This window comes from Danaus plexippus, chromosome 14 (assembly GCF_018135715.1).
Source record: "Danaus plexippus chromosome 14, MEX_DaPlex, whole genome shotgun sequence".
Classification (NCBI taxonomy): Eukaryota; Metazoa; Arthropoda; class Insecta; order Lepidoptera; family Nymphalidae; genus Danaus; species Danaus plexippus.
The window spans coordinates 1,937,083-1,960,175 of NC_083546.1; the positions used below are offsets into that span (position 1 = coordinate 1,937,083).

A 23,093-nucleotide genomic window follows, 5' to 3' on the forward strand; every position below is an offset into this window, starting at 1 on the left:
TATATATATTTATTATATTATATTATATTATATTATATATATTATATATATATTATATTATATTATATTATATTATATTATATTTATTTTTTTTAAACGAGTTTTAATTGCGTATACAGTTAACAAAAGTTTTAAATTATGTCGATAAAATAAATAAACATGCAAATGAAGTACAGTATAAATCTGAGTCGTTGCTTTTTTTGTTATATTTAAGGTTTATGCTTTCAAATAACAGTGGAAATAAAATATAATAGTTTCAGCCGCCCTTTTGACCTTTCCCAAAGGTTAAGAACTATAAAATAACGTTGCTTTTCACGGGTAGTTTATGGGAATGATTGTTATTTCCGTCGGGGTAAGCAATGTGGGTTGTATTTCGTGAATCGTGAATTTGTGGCCGGCGCTTCCAACCGATAACAGGCCGGTAGTTTAGAATTATCACTTGCGTCCCTTACATATATCGTTTGAGTTGAATCGTACTACGCGGTTTGGTTTATGATTGGCAAAGATATATATATTGTTTCAAAGTTGAACTATTCTTGTTTTCATTATAAAAAATTTAATAAGCCTTTGAAAAGCGTGAAGTTTCGTTTAAAATCTTTTGAATGGAAGGTAGTTATTAAAGTCACTGTAATATAGTCAAAGCTAGCCGCGTTTTTCCGCGTGTAGTATCAGCCACTACTGCCATTTGAGTACGTCTTGAAAAACTCTCCGCAACTCTTAGCTTGAACCGGTTTTGTGAAAATGCATTTTTATGAGTGACTTATTACGATAGTTATATTAATTTCAAATTTACATAGCATCTTGAGTAAAAAATTAGTTATTTCTTTTGTTTGTGGCTTAAATTAAATTCTTATATTCAATACGGTTTAAGCATACTTTTCCATTTGAAATACATTTATAGTGAGTGATTGATTAAGTAATAAAAACAGATTAAAAGATAATTTACGTTATCGCATAAAACATATCTATATTTAGTTACTATAATGATTTTCCTCTTATTATTACGGATTTCGACGTGAATTGTAAAATTTTAATCTATTTGTATATTACAATATTTCAAAGAATATTATTGAATAAATTTTTTTATTTTTCATTGCTCAATAAAAATGTTTTAGCGTTATTAGATTATTGAAGGTGGGATAAAAATGTCTTAGCAATTCACAAAAAGAATTGCTGAGACGGTATGAACCTTGAGGACTTCGGAAGCCATGTTTTTTTTTTTCATTTAATTTTCTCTTATTATTATTCAATATTCAGTTCGTTTCCTATAATTTTAATTGGTTTGCTCAAAGTTTCCTTTCAGCGTTTTCTTTAAAGACTTTTTATTGGAAACTTTTACATATTTCACGAAATTTATGGTAGAATAGACAATTTCGTGTTGTTTTAATCAAAAGTTCTTTTCTTCTTTATTTCTTGTGTTGTAAGGTACATTTTCTTAGAAGAAAATTAAATAAAGACTTCAATTTATGTACAGATAATTATGGACATTTATTTTGTTAAAAATAATAAAACTCTTTGTTGAAACCTATTAGCAGATCAACCCCTATTGTTGCCAGTTACTTTTTTTCAAGAGCCATTAAAGTAATTAATTTATATGAGTCAGAAAATATTTATCATATTATGTTACAGTTTTTATTAATTCATATTATAAAGGTTGGGCGGGTTCAATATTATTATTAATTAGCCCAAACAATATGTTTGTTAATTTTGACGTTTTTTTTATACGATCAAAACATTTCATAATTGCATATGTATATGGGAAGAGAAGTTATTATTTTTTCATATATCCTCTTTCCTCCGTGGATATTAATATTTATTTAACCATTTATATTAAAAATTCACGATGTTCCACTGAATGAAAGAATCCGAAAACTGCGATAGTTTTCCTTAACTGTACCAATCATACTAATGGTAACATAGTTACATTTTAATAACGTGAATGACCTCAAAACCTTTTCTGTGAATCATAGTTAACCCACACCCACACTCAACATGATGAAATTTCCCTTTTCATTGGATTATGAGCGTTCCACGTTGTAATCAGTTGGCTTAACTTATTCTAGAATTAATCAATAATACATATGTAGCGTATTTTAATAAGATAATGAAAAATTAACCTACTTAAGTGTAAATATTAGAATCATCAATAATTACTTACCTTTTGAAATCTTTGTTAGCTTCATTTCTTGGTGGGGCATAATAAAACAAACTCTTGGCTTCGAAACTTTTATTGAACTTATGAACACTTTCATATGTTAGAAATTTTAAGATAATTAATGTTTTAAAAAGAATTTTTTAATTTTGTTACCAGCTGCTCTTTAATGGTTTCACATTTTTTGAAGTTTTTGTATTACATTTTTATTATTTTTTATTTTTTTCTCCTTTTTATAGTCCATTGGACAACTGTCCACACGGATACAGCCAAAGCATTCATCTTACCTCGACAACTTACCTCCTTGCGGGAAGAACTGGGAGTAGATGAGTTTGAAGGTCTCTTCTTTGACGACACCCGTGGGACATTCTGCTTTGAAGCCGCGGTACAATCTTTTGAGTTCTGGTTCCGTGAACCTGGTTGCTCTGCGAAGGGCCGCTATGGAGTCAGGTCGGTAACGAGGCAGCTGTTCACCTAACTCCTCGAGTTCGGAATCTGAAATAACATAGATATTATGAACAAACAATATTCGTATTAAGTTTTAAAGAAGCTATACAGATATGTAATAAAATTGGATACAAAATTTTATTTTATGTAACAAACTTTTTTTGCCTTAAAACACATTTTCCATGTTAAGTATCCAGAGTGAGTTAAAGGGAAGTTCATAATAAACAAATTATATCTCATTTATTTAAACCTGACACATATTCTAGCAAGTCCAATTGTAGTAAGTTATATTTATTCGTTATAGTTATTTGAGACACATTACAAACACTCAATTTCAATTCCAAAAGAAAACGAAACGCAAATAACTCATACACGATAGTTTTTTAACGTTATTAGGTGATAATTACTTTCAAGAACCCTATTTGAATTAATAAATTATATTAGATTTACAAATATTACGTCAGTAACAAGACAACATTAATGGAGGCTTTTGAATTTGGGAGAAATGAAAGCCTTTAGTGTAATGTATCTTTGGGAGGATCGCGCGTTATCGATGGAACTCTGGACAAGCCTTTATGTTCACAATGAAAATCCAACAATAAGAGCATGTCAGAGAGAAGCGGACATCTTAGAAGATAATATATCTATATATTTAGGCCAAGATTGGCTAAGACTTGCGTATTTGTTTGATCGATAAAGTAGCTTTTTATTCTCTTTCGTTTAATATTTTAATGTAAAACAAACATTACAGTAAAGTAACCTATATATTTTTTTATGTTTTCTCAATAAATTTAAAAATATTATATCAAAAATAACGATATACATTTAGATAATGTTGAAGCTTCACAACTTTCTGTGAAGTTTACAAAACAGGGGGATTCGAATAATTTCAAATTATTGTTATTCCAATTGGAATAATAATGCGAATTTGAAAATGGAATCATCATTAGGGAGAAATAACAATGGAATCGAAATGAAACTTTAAGTACTTTTTGGATAAACTTCGGACAGGGGAGATGACTTAAGTTTTATTTAAAGTAAATTTCGTATAATATTGAATATTTGTTAGAAAATTATGAATTATTAATTTATGTATAACGGTATATGGTATTAATAATTTGTCTATATTTAGGAAGCAAATAATTAAGCAATTACTATAACACACGATTTAATCAAAAATAGCAATTATGTTTTTGAATTATTCTATTCAGATGAGCGCTCTCCTAAAACGAGATTAGTTCGCTTATTGCTGGCGGTTCCGCGTTCAGTGAGGCGATTTCATTTCATTAATTTAATAGAAATCCTTAAATATTAAACATCATTAATTTTACTCTCATTACTCAAATATTTCTCACTATATAAATACAATATGTATATATATATATATAATATCTTTTTTATATAACTATGATAAAAAAAGATATAATTCTTGGAATTAATTTTAATTTCTATAATTATGTTTAATATAACACTAACATTTTCTTTTATACAACGCGTTTTAAATTATTTCATACTACATACTTCGACGTTTCGGTTACTTTGCAGTTTGCAGCAACCGTGATCACGGGCAGACGAGATGATTTTTCATCTCGGGAGCGGGGAGCATGTAGTTTAAAATATTAAAAAAGCGTGGTTATCCGAAAATTAATAAAACTTTTTTTTTAATGAATACTCGCGAAGTCTTAGATCTAATTGTGTTTTCATTGTAGCAATATCAAGTTAGGTAATAAATACGTTTTGGGAATTTAAACAAATAATCTTACACACAATATTCAGTTGACGAGAACAGGATTTGAACCGGCGACTTCAGGGATGTCATGTCCATGGATGTTATTCGTTCAACAATAGGACTTTCTCACAATGAAATAATTTAGGTCTATATTTTAAGACTCTTTACTGTTTATGAAAGAAATTAATCTACTAATTCGATATATGTGAATATATTTTACGTTGCTGTTAATAGTAACGGTATTATTATGTTTTATTTTACACGTACATAAAATAGTATAAATATCAGCATATTTTTGATTTTGAAATGCTCAATATTAAAAATTTCCATTTTTTTTTTTTGGTAAAACCAACTAATTGATCATTATCACAGGTTTGCATCGTCCCAGAAGGAACGCTTTTATTTTTTCATTCAGGAAAAAAATGGACGGAGATCTATCAATTAAATCTGGAAGCGAACGCAACATAGTGTGTCAAAACGAACTTTGGTAATTGTAATGATAATTTTAATGTATATATGTATGTAGATTAAAAAATAATACACTAAATTCAGCATTTACTATACATTAGCTGCAAATGAAAACATATATATGTATTTTTAATGTTTAATTAAATTTTAAGAAATGCGATGTGGTTTGATAGATTATATATAAATACATTATATTATCCCTTGACACGAGAGGAGAAGGATTAGGTTTAGGCTTTTTATATAATGTTCTATATTAGTTTTATTTGAAATACCTATGTACATACCTATATGTATGTATATAATAAATAAAATAATAGTTATTCAAACCATAAATAATATGAATTAGTAATTATTTAAAATGCCCCACATTTTTATCTTTTTAATCAAATCACATGGCCTGAACCTTAAAATAACATTTTAAAGCGGTTACATTTTATCGTTACACGCAGATAAAAATTTGAATACATTTTTAATTAATTCTAACTTTCGTCTAACAATAATTTATTAAATATTGCAAGTTTTTTTTTTAAATTTAAGCTATGGCGTCACTATTTTCCAAGTTAGATAGCAGAATAGAAATGTCACTTGGTTTGACATTTCGTGACAGTATACACATTGAGGTATCTTCACTGTTTGACGTATTATGTGTGTGTCCATTTTATTTTAAATAATTTAATACATTTCTTTTTATAAAAGAAATAGTTTTGAGCACTTCTCCTTCACATAAAGTTTGATTATATGAAATTCAACGTTCAGTCGTTCTCGCAATTCTCTTAAAAATAAATATTCTCTCTATATTGAAGAGAATATGTGAGTTTATGAACATGTTTGGTCGGGGTGATATTTTGAATTGAAAGTGACGGACCAATAATTGTTTGCGTAACCACATGATTTTGGTAACAAATAAAAGGGTCAAAAGTATAAAAAAATAGTTTCACAGCTAATCTGTTAAGTTGGGAATACTTTAGTAAATACTGGATAGTTTTTAGATTTTTCTAAAATGAAAGGATAATTATTATAAAATTATGGCCGTTACAACGTGATATGAAAATTAAAGATGTTGAATAAGATTAAGTAGCATATTAAATCTATTTAAACACCGATACAATATTTTGCTTTATGTCACTAAGATTTATGTTAAGCCATGTATGTGACGTACAATAGTTATAGAATACGAATATAGAATTATTATTAAATTAGAATTTAAAATTAGAACTATTATTTATATAATTAATAACGGACGTTTTATCAAATTTCATTCATTACATTGGTTCGCTTTAAAGATTAATATTACTCATACATAAATGCTTTAAGCTAACTTACTTTTCTTTTTATAAAAGTCGGTGGAATTTAAATTAATTGATACGGTAATGCATTGGTTTCAATGTGGTTCAATATTGACAACTTTAATGGAATTAGCCAACCCGGGTTGCATTGCGGACTTTTTTTTTGTTAGTTATGTTGGTAGTACAAGCAACCGCTGTATATGTTCTTGCCAACTTCGAATTCCCGTGTGTAATGCGGATTAATTCAATTTAAGATCTCTTTGAATTTATTAATATTTTACTTTAGTGATTTCAGTGGATTTGATAATCTTGATGATCAATAGAACTTTGTTATTTGGTCTTCATTCTTGCAATTTAATCGACGTATCTAGTTAATCGACATTTCTAGTACTCTATAAGGACTGTCTCATTTAGTATGTGTTGTTTTTTGTTGCCACCGCCAGGCGATTGTTTATCGAGTTGAAACTATCAAAGATATTACGGTAGATGTTAAAAAGAAGGATCAACTGAGAAACTCTTACAACCAATCTGCCGGAGATCACGGTTGCTGAAAAGTAATCAAATTGTCGAATAAATACATATTGTGTATATGCCCTTTCCCTTTCCTTTTTTCCACCCTTTCCTCTCCCTCTTCGCCAAATAAGGATGGCAACGCATCCGCAAATTTTTTTGCGGATGTCCATGGGTGACGGTACTAACTCCATTAGGTAGGCCATCTGTTCGTATGCCCCTTTGACAAAAAAAAATATATATAAAAAAAAGAATAAAATGTTACTTAGTAAATTATAAGTGTAATCCAGAAAATATAAGATGAAATTTATTAACAGCAGTTGCACTATAACCCAATAATTCAAAATAAACAAGTATGAATATTGAAATTTAATTTTAGATGTTAACTTTATATACATACATAATTGGTTATTCAATTACAATCTAGTAAATAGGTCACTTACAATTTAGTAAGTTATGGCAGGTGATAAAGAAACTTTTTACTAAACTTAGGTATATTTAATAATATTCTTGACGTTGACAAATTGCTCTGGACTTGATGCTGTCCACTGAGACTTGTTACAAGAAATTCGTCTTATGTTACAGCTGTAACAAGTTTTTCAGCCCACTATATAACAAATAGAGGTATTAAAATTGTTTATAATTAACAAAAAAAGATGATACTTTTACGAAAACCCTTAGTAACAGATGACAACAATATATGAATTGTAAATAGAACTGTTTTTTACTAATATAGAAAAAAAAGACGATGTGAAAAGGTATTCAAAGAAAAATATTTCAATAAATTTACTCGACTTTGTATTTGCTATGTACATTTATTAATATTAATAGTATTTATTTTTTTGTAATAAAACTCGTCATGAAATCAAATGTTAACTAAGCTGTTATTTATTTTTTGAAATCACGACAATCTGACTAAAGAGAACGCTATGGACTTATATTGTGCAATTGTATCGTCTAATCAACAAATCAGATTTCAACTTGTAAAGGGCTTTCGTTTATATTATAAATATAACATATATACACATGTACTTTTTGAAGTCGTGGTGGCCTAAAGGTTAAAGGCCCGACTCTCGTGCATGAGGGTTCTGGTTCGAAACCTGGCAAGTGCCAATGTGATTTTTCCCAGTTACGAGTATATGTACTTTCTAAGAGACCACTGATAGACGGTGAGTGAAAAAATCGTGAGGAAACCTGGACTTATAGTTTCAAATTATAAGTTTGAAATCGCCAATCCGCTTTGAGTAAGCGTGGTGGTTAATGCTTTAACCTTCTTTATGTGAGGAGGGGCCTTTACTCACCAGTGGGCTCCGACAGGCTGATGATAAATTAATGAATGAATGTCTTTTTTAGATTTGCAATCTTTATGTATAAGCTCACACCTTCTTGACGAGATGTCATCCACACAGCTGCTTAATGTGATAGTACTCGTAATATGAAAAAAATATGAAGTTAATAACAATATATCTTTGATGACTTTTTATTCATATCATTTCTAATATAATACATTTTACACTTGTATAGTTAGTTAGTTTTCATTCTAAATCTCTTCAAAATCCAAAGTATTATTTACTTTTGTAAATAAAATATATATATATATATATATTTTAATGACCTGAATATGTCTGTCTTTCTGTAAAACAATGAACTTTATAAATTCAACAAAATTTATCCATAAAGTTTCTTATTCTGTCACTGTTTCACTAAACTGTGATAGACCAAAACAACAGGGGTACCAACATTAAAGAAGAAATAGTATTCCTAGGTTAGTTACTTTGGAATACGTAGTATTTAAAAAAGTATGTTTTTATTATTGTTCGACAGTTTAAAACGTATTTTATTGTATCGACTGTTAATTAGGACATTATTACTTTGAATGTGTAAATAAATTTATAGTATTATGCGAAATTTTGATTTAATTTTATAAACAAATAACCTTTCGATTACCGTTGAATACATGTAGGCGTCTTCTCTATAAGAATGTTTGTGATTGAGTTAAGAAAAGTAAGGAAAAAAGGGTAAGACTTTTCGTGATTAGAATTTATCTAACAAATGCTACCATAACTACTTCGTTTCGGTCGTATGCGAGGTAATAGTGAGCTTGATTCTAAATTGCTATCAACTGCAGATGACTTTACTTCAAATATATGACATAGCCAATTCTGGTTAAGAATAAAATAAAATATATGAATATAAATTCAATATAAATCCAAGCGTTAAAGATCTCGTCTGACACTGACATTATTTGTCAAAAAAAAATATAAGGTCTTTTTTATAATACGTAGGCTGCTTCAACCCACAGAACATTAAAAAGTAATATGGAAATTTCGTTATAAATCCTAAATATCTTAGTTGCGTATCTTACTTACAAATTTTGTTTAAACAAAAATAAATCACAGGTAAACATTCATTCTGTCCGAAGTGAGATATTCAAATTAGCAAAACGCTGTAAGGCTCAGTCTTGATTAGAATGTAAAATGAGCTGACTGGACCACAGAGTCTTTGATTTGAAATGAGGTAATTAAAATCGGATGGCCATTAAAAAAGTATTATTTAATGTTTCATAGCAATTTAAAATAACGGTTAAATGTATTTAATAGGAAACAGTGTGATTGGTTTGATTAATAAACATATAATAATAATAGTAATATAATACTAAATTAATTTTAAATTAATAATTATTGTTAAAAGTTGTAGGTAGATAATGTGTATGTTTCAGTTCAGACGAAGCTTAGTATTAATATATTATAATATATTCCTTACACAAAATCTGATCGTTTACGATCTTTTAAAATGGCGCGTGTTTTCATACGGATTGTTAAATTTAATAACTCCTACTTCAGGACAGTTATTTCGAAAATTAAATTTACTTCAATGTAACCATATAGAAAAAAGATTAAGTGTAATTAAAGGTAATTTATTATATTAATATTTTAGCATTACAAAAAATTCATTATATGTATTTATTGATCACTGCTCGATTGTTACATTGAGTTTATTTGTGTAAACTAGCTGTAATTTTATCTTTTCATTTGATTTATTCCCAGCACGTCCAATGAGATGTTGAAGTTCAAAGTCACTCAGATGGTTAGCTTTTGATCTGAAAATCAACCAGTCACATGTAAATTGTTTAATATATATTTATATATATATTCATGGATATTGTAATTGTTATTTTTTTGAAAATTATATAATAAACAGGTTTTATCTATTATTATATAAGTATAGAAAATCAGTAGCAATGACCATAAATTATGAATATTTTTTTTCAATTATATTTAGTCGTATCGCTTTGAAATTCTTGTGAGTGGCTGATTATGAGGTATAAAACATAAATATAATCGATACAGTGTTAGACATTTAAATTACGGAGACATGATTTTTAAAGAGCACTAAGGGCCAGCAAATCTGATTAAAAAGCATCAATTAATGCCATTAAAAGGTCCTGAAGTGTACCTAAAAATGGATAGAGAAGACGAAAAACGAAATTCTTATAGGCATAGAACCTTTAAAACAATATCAATGAGGAGAAGAATGAACTAAGCAATTCAATAACGTTAAAGCGACTTGGATATAGATCCCTTGTTATTTCATTAATTGCCAATAAGATCATACACATTAACTTTTATTATTTTATAAAATAAGAAAGACACCAAATAAAGATTCCCATTTTGATGTCGGGAATATGAACCAAAATAAGCAATACGTATATTTCAAACTTCAAAAAATATTATCAGTTTTTTTTCTTTATTTGACAACTACCTATGCAAAAAGAATTAGACCTTTATTAATGAAATATAATCAGTTCATAAATGGTTAACGCAAGGTTTTAATAAGTTCATAACATAAATAACAAACTAAAATTATTATTGTATTTAATATATGTGAAAAAGAAAATGTTTAAATCAATTATTCACGTGGCCACGGTCGTTTTAAGCCAGTGTTTCCAGCTGAAGTATGGATCGAGACGTGCCTTGACTGAAACAATCGTCTTGAATATAAACTAGACCAGTATCCCTGAGCTTGCAAACTTGAACTGGCCAGTCAATTTACACATTTCCTTGAATCACGAACTTGCTTTAGACTTGAGAGTAAAGTTTAACTATTTATTAGTAATTCTGCTAATGCTTTTTATATTGTGTTTTTGTTAGCGAATAAATACGTTATTTGTTATAACAGATTTGAAAATGTTCATGAACCGTTCATTAAAAAAATTATTGAACATGTAATTGTTTTGTTACAGTATAAAATAACATTTTTGAAATGAATTTATATTTTCTATAAGAACATTTTGACGTATGTTTAATTTGATTGAATAAATGCAAGAGATGTACGTGATTTCTTTTTAACAGACAAACTGTTCTACATAAAATTTTGTATTTATAAACTACCTGCAATTTTTTTTTTAAATTTTAGTCTAACTTCAAAATAAACTAGACAATAGTAAGTAAAGCGACTGAGAATAGCGCATAACTCCGTATCTATTTTCTTTACGCTTCCATTCAAAGTTAATAAGATGTAGCTTAAAGTGATCATTCCATATCGCTTATTCACGCTGTTATGGATACAGTGAGACAGTTCCAAGCTGCATTCATTGGCAAGACGTGAGCAAACTTAGCCTCACTCATGAATATCAAGCGGACGTTTTGACACTTACGTTACGTATCTTGCACTAAATCATTTACAACCTGCTACACCTCAACCGCAAAACCTCCGAGATAGTCGCTCGAATTGATAATTTATGTGTACGTGTAAGATTTTCATTTTATTTACGGTTTTATTTAATATTCTATAACACCATATAAATTTTTGGTGTACGTTACTTAAATAGAAATTTATTCTGGTATGATTGTGTTTAGACTAATGTTCTTATTTAATACGTTTTATTCATAGTATAATAATGGAAAAAAAATGAAATTTTAGTTGGAATTTCGAAAAAAAATATATATTGAATCAAGTATGTGCTCAAATTTACATGGCGAAATTCAAGTGGAATGAAAGAAGTAACTCTAACTTAATGTTTTTGCATATTTCTATACTTATAACTGTCAATATTGATTAAGGATTTAGGAACTTTCCTTTACCTATTACGCAATGCCAAGTAATCATTCCACTGCTTTTCTAATACTGACAAAAGGTACACTTAAATGTATAGTCTCAAAGCCACCAGCTGCGAGATATCGTTGCCAAGTCTTGTTTAGACATTTCAATTTCAATTACCTTTACTTTGCAAAACTATGCTTGAACTCTACTTCTTTCATGTTTTAAATTTTTATTGCTATTAAATATTTAAAAATCAATACACTTAATTCTTAAAATAAAATATAAGAATTAAGTGTGTTGATAATTTGTTTGTTGGACAGAAGGTTGTAATAAAAATAAAGAATATTATGAAATAAAAAATGTAATAAATAATGATATAACGATGTTTAAATGTAAGAAATTTGAATTTCGAATTATTTTGTTTAATAGCTATGTATTTGAATTGTCAGTGAGTTCAAGAATGCTACAAGTTTCTAAACCAGGTAATGTCATTCAGCTGTTAGTGGACACGAGCCAACGGTAAACACCTAAAAGTACTCGTATGTGTTTCGGAAGTTTTTGAAACGGTCGTATTGAGTTCAGAGGAAATTACAAATATAAAATATATATACTATGATCAATATGAAATGCATTTACTTCGAAAGGAATGCTTATTGGTTTGAAAAGTTAACAGCTTCTCTTTATTTTCTAGGTACCACTTGGTTACGTTGTTATAGTTTATTTAAATGCGATTAAAATAAAAATATATATAAATTAAAAAAAATAACCCTATCCAAACAATTTTCATAAAGGTTTTAGTTTATTCAAATAATAAATTCGAAATTATATTTTTATTTCACAACATCGCCCTGAAAGTCGTAGTAATTGAAAAATATATCCTCAAGAAAGTTGACTACAAAGATCTTATTTTATGCAATTGGCTCTATTAAGTGAGAATCAGAAATTAGTCACAAAGATAAAATTACATTTTAAAAAATGATTGAAATCTGATATACTATGCGATACATTTGAATTTGATTGTAAACAAAAAGTTATATGTTTCGATATTAAAATAGACTTAATTACTTAAATTCAACATATCCAACAATTAATGATCACAAACAAAAAAAAAAAAAACGATTTATTTATAACTACGTGTATAATAACATTGTGAAACTTTTTGGTAATAATAAAGTATATTAAAGGAAAATTGTTCAAACATTGAAGATTAATATTTGCCCAGAGTAATAATTTCTTGTTGACATTGACAAACTGTCCGGAATAAAGACTGTCCACAGAGAGCTGTTATCGGGATAGTGACATTTAATAACAATCTTCACATAAATAGAGACAAAATCTCATATCGTATCCTTTCCCAGTCTCTTTAAAAAGTATACTCTACACATTGTCATATAAAAATTATTATCTATATATATACAAACTGTTTGGTTAATTAAAAAGTAATTAATAAAAAATACCATAAATAATCCGATTTGTATGAAGGTAATAAAATTTGATATATTTTATTCTTGATAGAAAACTTAATGAATTTATTCTAAAAAGTTTATATTTGTTATGAAGTGGAAAGAATTTGTCGTATTTCTTAGTATATCTCTGACAGTGGAACGATAAAGATTATTTATTATTCTACGGAGGTTACAAAGATATTTAAATAAGTTTTAATTTAAATTATAATAACTTTGTTTTTTTTTTTATTTAAGTCATTTATAATTTAGCACAATATATAGACATTGTGTTTTTTTTCTTTAAGTCCTTTAGTCTTATCCAAATCCAAAGAAAACTAAAGTTACCAAAGACACAGAAATGAACCATAAATGTTTTTAAATAGAACATGCTTCTTTAAATATAATTACATTACTTTAAATTACTTTAAATATAATTACATACATACATACATACATATATAGATAAGACGATACTCTTATTACGATAAAATAAACTTATAATTAAATCTAATATATAAATTCACTTCATAAACAATATTCGTATAATTTAAAGTGCAAAATATTAACAACATTGTTCATTTTGACTTCAGCCATTAATTAAAATTTTATTTTTCATCACTGTTTTTGCAGTTAGTGGTTTATGAAGCTGAGTGTGTGAGATATTAAATTTTTTACAGTGTTGCTTTATTAAATTAATATTTTTTAATTAAAATTAAAAAATACGTTTCTTGTTAAGGATGTTGGGTTTGAAAATTATTTAACTTTGGATTGTTTGTTATTGTTGATTAATATTATAGTAATTGTTACTTAAGAAACTAGCTTATATAATGGCTATGGAATACAGAAGTATTTTCTGAAATGAAACAAACTATCATAGTGTTTTATGTCTTTGATGTTGCTATTTAATAAAAAAAAAAATAATAAAATGCATTCATATTTACAAATGATCATTGAGTTATAGTTTTAAAAGCTTTTGTATTTCAGCGTAATAAATATTTTATAGCGGTTTAGGTACTTGAATTTCGTAGCCGTTTAAAGGATTGAGGAAAAAAAAGTATAATATTTAATTCACACACTATTAAAAGTTTAACGAATAAACGAATGAATTATTTGTGAGCAAAATATAGATAATATAAGTTAACGAAATGTATGTAATTTAAAAAGTATATAAAAATAACATTAATCAAATAAATTTGATATATACACATTGGATCTAATTTCTAGCATTTACTCCTATAAATATATCGGGGCAATTCTTTTTATTTGAATAACTAAAAATTGAGGGTAGTTGAAATTATCAGGTGTCACCCACCTAACCCCTGCGTAGCCACATGTGCAAGTGAAGTCACATAAATAGAGGCAAGAGTACATTACAGACAGTATTATGAGTCTACTTTCAAGAGTCTGAGATCTTGACGACATTCAAGAATATAGGCATTGGTGACGTCAGATACGCTGACGTCACTCTTTTTTAAAACCATGGTTTGCTTCTTACTCCGACAAATATTATTCTAATTTTATAGAAAAATAATATATATATATATTGTTAGTTATCTGAAATTAACAACAATTTTAACAACTAAATACTTTGCTATACGTCCCTTTGAAAGAAAACTGAAAAATGTCAAAAGTTTGTTTTAACTTTGTAACCAGATCTTATAACTTAAGTTTAGTATTCCAAGTTGCTTACATTGTTGTCTATATATTTTATGAATTGTTCTAGGTGAAGGATACAATATGAAAAGTCTTTAGATAATTCGTCATTATCCCGATATACAAACACATTTGTATTTAACGTATACAGTATTCAAAATTATATTACAGTACGTTCATAATAAAATGACATTTGCAGAATAATTCACAATTCCAGTGTGGACGAAGCCATAGCAAAGAAAAAAATAACCCGTTAAGTAGAAGCTTTCAAAATTTTCAATTGAAATTGAAACTTAGTGAATCACTTTGTTTCGAACCTTTTAAAGAGTATGGATATAATCTGTTTAACTCTGAGAGTGTTTAAGTCTGATTCACTCAACCGAAGCTAGAAGCCAGCCTTGTTTGATAGCTTACTCATCTTTTGTTCAACCCAAAATATTTTCTTGAGGTTTTAAAGTTTTGAATCATTCCGCTGGTTTAATCTTATTCAGTAGAAGCGTAAATTAATATTTACAAATAGGTTTGGGTTATGGGAATATTGTTGTATGGATAAAATATCATATTACGAGTGACGTTGCTGACTCCGCCTAACAAACACCAACTACTCTGTGAACCAGAAGATTGCTATCCTAGCATCGGGGCAATCATGTTCTTAGGTATAAGTTTTAATATGTAAATCTAGTTATAATATACATATAAGTAAGTTTCGTAGTTTCCCTGGAACTTCTGGTGCTGCAAAACGCACCCCACATAATTAATTCAGTAATGTTCACAATTACTGTCTGTAGATATCACCCATTGTTAGCATCTGTTAAAGGACGAAAATGATTTGAAGGTGATAAATTTAGTTATACAATTAGGCCTATCATCTCACATCGACGGCTTAATGTAAAAAACTATTCACATTAAATTTCCAGTTCACCTTAACTTTTCAATTTTACAATTTGTAATTTCCCAATCATTATTATAGGAGGTAAATAGACGAATTAATTTTATGCAAAGGTCATGTCTTTGATGGGGTTGGGTCGGCGGGCGGTGACCTTAAGCTATTTGAAGGTCAATACCAATATTTGCATTAAACTTTAAATATTTAAGTCGTAATTTAAGGATATTTTCTAGAGTTAAGTTATACTAAAATAAGATATAAGGAAAATTTTTGGAAAATAGATTTCATTATATTTTCTATTTAAGTCTGGTAGTACTTCATTTAATTAGGGATTTCTTATAAGTAATTCAATATTAGACTAAATATATAGAAACAACATTAAAAAGATTTAGCTGTCAAAAATTAAATATATGAGTGATTTATATTTTGTACCTTTTCCGTTATGTGGTTCTTGTTATCATTTTTTCAATTTATTTACTTCAATTTTTTTTTAATACATTTGAAAAAAAATCGGGTTATTTTTTATAAGTTTGGGCGGTTATTTAAAGAAGCTTATATGTTGTATAAATAAGAATATAAGATTAACAATAGGATTAAAGTGACAATGATGAAGAGAATTTCGTTTCTGCACCTTAATATTCTTATAGATTTTCAAAATTTATCGATTTGAGAACAATTTAAGGCATGCTAACGCAATGTATCTAATGGTTAATACGTAAGTAGAATCGGTTAAGTGAATTTACTTTTTCTGCGAAATATCTCAAAAGCAAAAGGTTAACCACCTTCGTTTTCAATGTCGGGATACACTTAATGACGTAAAAAATAAATAAAACAAATAAAAAATTTATTGAGTTAGAGGTATTTCGGAATCGTAAATAATTCCACCCTTACTTAGTAGCTATATAATGATCGAGTAAATTAAACGATAAAAATCAAAAGTTAATTCACAAATCTGCATTGCTAATGCGTAGTGGGTTAACTTCACGAATTTTTCTTATCTAGATAGTTAGTATCCACAACGTATAGTTTACAAATGTTAAATAAGAGATACTGTTGAAGGACCCTTTTTTTTAGTACAATGTTATAAAAGTCGTTGCATTAAAAAAAAGGGAACAAGTAAACACCTTAAAACTAATTTATTTTATTACGACTAAGAACAAAGAAATGTAACAAAAATTATGATAAAAAATGTATAATAAGAACGGCAAACATAATATATTATACTCTGTTGTAAAACCCTTGACATCAGTAAGCTGTTAGGACAGGAATAAGCATGAAGAATTGTGTATTTCAAGATTGTTTTGCTCCTTTGGTTTAAAATACATCAATCTTAATAAGGATTTATTTATTGTGAAAAATATATTTATATTTTTTGACTTAATCTTTTATACCTAGCGTTTAATAAGTTTGTTTTAAAAAACAATCTCAAAATGTTCATTTATTACTTGAAATTCGAAAAAGGTGGTTCAAACCGGAATTATCACATATTTTTTAAATAGTAAGTGTATTTTATATATATTTCTTATTTGGTGTTTCTTTTTCTAATTTGAATGAGGTTTAAGATTGTTAAGGGACAATAATAAAGTCATCTGGATTGATTTTAGGAAAAATTAAAATAAATTTCTGTAATTATAAATTTTTTTATGGAAAATAAACCTGACATATTTTTTATCTGTATTTATCTTTCCAATATCAAATCGAACGTAATCCAATGTAGCTTCCTTACTAATTGCTTACACTACTTTCGGGTGATATATTTGTTGAAAACAACATCGACTCCGCTGTGATTAATTTGCTATTGTGATAAAATCAAAAAAGTGCCCAAATTTATCAAAAAAATTTTTTAGAGTAAGAGTTAAATACCATTAAAATTATATATTTTAAATTGCTCTTTCAAACGCTTTTAAACGTAAGCGTTTGTCCATTAACGTCGGCGACAAAATATTGACCGGGCAAAAATTAGCTTTCATTATTTTTTTGTAGAGCTTCGAAAAATAATATTACAATAATGAGATCTAAGACTTTCGCGAGTATTCATATATTCCTAAAAGTATTAGTTTTATTTTAATATTACAATATCCGATGGGAATATATATATACATAACAATATATTAAATGTCCAATGAAGTGGAACATCTACCTTACAGTCCAGACATGGACGTGTCGGACTATTATTTATTTTAAAATTTAAAGCAAGACTTAATAGGTAGAAAAATTTCAAGCAATGAAGAGTTGCAGGCGGCCGTCTTCGCTCAATTTGAGGGTAAAATATGCGATTATTTTTATAAAGATTTAGAGATGTTGATTCTATTTGTTGATTGATGCCAGAAGTGTGTTAGTTTTCACGGTGAAAATTTAGTTGAAAGATAGTTTTTAGAAAGGCCAATTCGTTATTGGACCGCTTACGTGTATACTATATATACATATATTTAGATAATTACAATTAATCAAAAGCGAAATTTTTTTTTTATCTTAAACGAAAACATAAACTAATGTTAAATTAAAAAAAAAAACATATTTTATGCTCTGGATTAAATATTTGTTTTTAAATTTTCGAATGATATTTCAGCTTAAGCTTTCTACAGTAACAACATTTATTTATATTAAATAATTAGTTGCGATTTTTTTTTAAGTTTTAAACTTAATTTTTGATATACGAAACGTATAATTTCAAACGTTTTTATATTTCATTTTAAGAGCCGTCAACATTATTGCTTTCAACGATGAGTAATATTGAATAATTCATTATTAAGCTGAGAGTTAGCGAAGTTATAGTTCATACTAACGGCGAACAAGTAATTTTGAAATGAGAGCAGTTGTTGGCGACACTGAGTTAGTGCTCTTTAGGTAAGTTGAAGAATTATAGCAACTTACAGACTGCCACATTAAATACAGAAGATATTATGTTATATTATATTTGAATATAGTAGGAATAATATATATATATATATATATATATAACTAATTATTTAATATGTATATATATGTATATATATATATATATATATATATATATATATATATATATATATATGTTTAGCGCTGTAAAAGGTAACGATTCCTTTTTTATGTCTTTTATGCGCTTACTATGGCTATTATAAAGCAAAGATTATGCTTACGGGTATATGACTATATGTAGATTTGGAAAAAAAGAATCTTGATTCCTAAAATTTTAAGAAGTCATATTAAATACAAAACCGCCCAGTGACATTATTTTGAAAAAAAAAATATACATTATCAGCAAATTTAACTTCAAAACTTTATAATATGTATAATTTTAAACAACGTATAAAATTGTCAGATTTCGGTAAAGTTACAAAGCTTTTACAAAATCATTATCAATTTGTAAAAGCGGCCGAAATCTGTAATTCGTTCAATCATTCAATGAAACCGTGAATTGAGCGTAAATTTATTCGATTTATCGTCTTTATAATAGTGACAAGGCTGTTCCATTTTTTGTTTATTAAAAAAAAAAATACAATATCATTAAAAAAAATTTTTTTTTTTTTATCACTGCAAACGAAAGTTTGAAATGAATTCTTTATGAAACTAAAGTAATCATTGACACATCCTTTTCAATCCAATTATAAGACTTTTAAATTAATTATACCCTGGATTTGGACTAGTGTTGCATTACCGTAACTCAAGAAGTAAACCTTTCTACTAATTTGTTTGGAGTAAATGAAAATAGTTGGACTTATATGAATTTTGTTGATTTAATGGATGCACAATATTATTATAAAAGCGCTTATTTTGTACCATTTTATGTAAATTAATTATTAATTTACTTGATTAAAGATGTAAGTTTTTAATGTTATTCTTCTTTAAAATTCAAGATCACACGTAATATAATATATACCAAATTTACAGTCATAAAATCCGTTTATAATACCAACCCTAAATTTTTTATGCATATAAAACCTACTTAGACGTTATAAATAAAATGCATATAATATTAAAATTTGAGTATATCCGATATAGCCTGCTGAGTCATACACACGCCGACATGCAAGCCAAACTAGACGACCTACAACGAGAAGCAATAAAGATGGGGCTAAAAATAAACATGCGGAAGACCCAGGAGATGAGGTGCGGAGCAAAAACCTCTCTGCCGTTGCTCATTGGCACAGAGGCTGTAGAAAAAGTCCACAGCTACACCTACTGCGGAAGCATGGTGTAGGAGAGTGGAGGGACCAAAGAGGACATCGCTTCGAGAATCGCCAAGTCAAGAGCAGCCTTCGCGCAACTCCGTCCTGTATGGCAGTCTCGGAAAGTTACCAGAAGAGGTAAACTCAAAATATTCCGGTCCAATGTCAAAACCGTGCTGTTATACGGATTTGAGACGTGGAAGGTTACTGATGACATCTCGCATCGGCTTCAGGTCTTCGTCAATTGGTGTCTTCGCCGTATTCTCGGTATTTACTGGCCCGAGAAAATCTCCAACGTTAATCAGTTGGAACGCTGAGGTTAAATACCGATTGACCTGCAAATCAAACGTCGCAAGTGGAAGTAGATTGGCCACACGCTCGGAAGGCATCCGGAACACATCCCGAGGCAAGCCCTAGACTGGACTCCTGAAGGAAAACGAAAACCACCACGAAGGCCACCCTAAGCAGACCTGGCGGCGGACGATCATTGCAGAGGCTAAAAACATCGGCAAGACTTGGAGCAACGTGAAAGGCGAAACTCTAGACCGAACGGGATGGCGGCGTACTGTGGACGCCCTTTTCCCATCTAGGGGACATAGGACAAAAAATAAGAAGTATATGCTATAAAAAACTGTAAAGATGAATTTATATATGTTCATATGCAAGGAGCTATTATAATTGAACAGCACTACTAGCCTACTTTTTGTCCTCAATAATTAATCGGAAACCGGAAGTTACCGGAAATAGTCAGTAAAAAGTAGTGTTATGTAAGTAATAACTTCCAATAAAACCCTTTTAACAGGTTAATAAATTTTTGTTATCTGAAAGGCCATAAAAATTAGAAAGCATTATATTTAAAAACCCTTTATTATTCAGGCCATTTGTATGGTTTGAAGAATGCATTAGCTAAAATATTTTATTTAACTTTCGAAATTCATTATTGTTATTTCATGCAAGTACGACTAAACTAGCATGTAATATTTCAGAGTATACATTTTCATATAATTTGATAAAAAAATAACTGGCAAACTAGTAATTTCACGTTATTTTGTCTCTTATTTTTCAGGCCTATAATACACAAATGGTCTTTAATTTTTAGCTCATTGTTGTGTAATTTCAAAAAATTATTTTAAAAAGCAAATTGTAAGTAATACAAACAAAGTAATATTGGACATGAATTCAATTAAGAAGTTTGAGTTTTAGACTTAGTTAATAAGTGGCTTGTATTTTACAGTTAAATTATGCAAAAAAGCACAACTCTTTAATTCTCATACAAGTTTCAACAATAAATATGTGATAGATGAAATACAAATTTTTTAATAGGTGGTAGAGCTTAGCTGTGGTCAAATAACTACAGCTCAAACATGGGCTGGCTCGAACGTGGAAGTACCACCTTCTCATAGAAGATCGGCGTGAAGTAGTCATTAATGACTGCATTTCGAACGATGAGTGACAGAGCCGGTTGCCCTTTCCCTGTTCCCACCCTTTTCTGTCATTTCATTATTCCCACCCCTCCCTTTTCCTCAACGACTAAGGTTGGCAACGAATCCGTAAAATCTATGTTGCGGATGTTCATGGGCGACGATGACTACTGTCCATCAAGTAGGCCCTCTGCTCGTTTGCCAACTTTTACATAAAAAATAAAGAAATATATATAAATGTTTAGAATATTTATTTATTTTATTAATAATAAAACTTGTGTGGTGGTGGCCTGGAGGTTAAAAGGTCCGCTGGCAAGTAACAATGTGATTTTTCTGAGTCATATGTTCTTTCTAAGAGTATTTAGACGCCACTGACAGACGGTGTTTCCGAGCAGTAGCGGGATGACCAGTGGCGGGATAACCAACAAGCCCAGCCGGAAACTAGCTGGAAGAGGTTACAGCAAGCCTTGGAGTCTACATAGCCCTAAAAAGTGCTGGTGCAGAAGGCAAGGGGAAACCACTGTAACTATCTTCAAAATATAGTCATCATGTATACGGATCACTGATACGTGATGACCACGATGAGTCTGCAAAGACTCTTGCGACGATGATGAAAACTTGAATCTCACACCAGCTGTTGGTCGATCGAAACGATTGTTGTAAATTCAATACCTTCATCACATTCTTTTCTCTTTGACACAATAACTGTCACTTACTACTGGTAGTTTTTTGATAAAATCAGAACCTATTTTCCTTTGTAAATATTAAAATGATAAAGAAGTTTCAGCAGTAAAGTATTTTCTTAATCTAGGTTTTACCTTGTTAAATCACGAATCTTAATTAGTATAAACAGTTTAATAAGCACAGAGTCATGACACTGGGGAAATGAAATCTCCAAAGAAACGTCAATAACTCAAACAATAGGATCGAATTTTAAGTGCTAATTGTGTTCAATATTGCATGATAATGAACATTATATTGTCTAGTTAGTTTGTTGCTTATTACCCCACTATATTAGAGTAACTTAACCTCTAAATAACTTGTAATTAGGCCTTTGTGTTTATGATGTAAATTGTAAGCCAGGGCTATTTTATTTCACATTAAGATGAATAAACCTCGCTTGAGGGTATTAAATATTGCACATATTTTTAAAAAGACAGAATAAATTCGGTTTTTGTTAAACTTAATACATTTTTTTGTTGTTTTCTTTAAACAAATTTTATTTGATAGTTTTTGTTATTTATTTTATATAAATAAATAAACGAATAAGGTTTCTTAACTTAACGTTGAACATGAAATATCTTTATACTGAACGTTTTTAAAAATTCGTCGCGTTTCGTTGTCTTCCAGAGATATTTCGATGATAAAGGATATTTATGGTTCGTTTGCTCTACCAAGATGTTACACCATTTATATATAAGATTCGTTTTGATTATAATCCTTATGGTCTTCACATTTTTAAAAGGAGTTATAGGTTCTACAGACAATTCCTAATAAGTAAGAGACGATAGATTGTTTTACTTTACACGAAATACGTACAATAATCTTTTTAAAATATTTTTTTTTATACTTTTCCATTCAAATTGCACAGTAGGAAAATAATACTGTCCATTCTATCAAATCACATGTTCTGGGAAATCATAGGTATTAAGATGAACGCTGTAGCCTTCAAAGTTTTCTATTTTTAGAGCAAACTCTTAGGTTATAGAGAAGTATATTAAGTTATAAAAAGATTAAAACCTATAGGTTTAAAATGTATAAATTAAAATAATAGCAAATGAATAATTTTATTTGTAATATAGCTATTTTGTAAAACTGGTTTTTATTTATGAAAATCAGGTTAGTGGGTGAGGGGAATGTTATATAATTTTAAACATTACATATATTCTTGTATTCACTGAATTT

General features: G+C 28.6%; 1 protein-coding gene across 1 annotated transcript in view; it reads right to left on the bottom strand.

Annotated features, from left to right (window-relative positions):
* Positions 1 to 23,093, bottom strand: part of LOC116769813 (Kv channel-interacting protein 4-like) — a 105,706-nt gene that overhangs the window by 7,903 nt on the left and 74,710 nt on the right. The window contains exon 3 of the mRNA XM_061522644.1: positions 2,453 to 2,647. Coding sequence (XP_061378628.1) covers positions 2,453 to 2,647 — 195 coding nt within the window. The remainder of the gene's footprint in view (positions 1 to 2,452; positions 2,648 to 23,093) is intronic.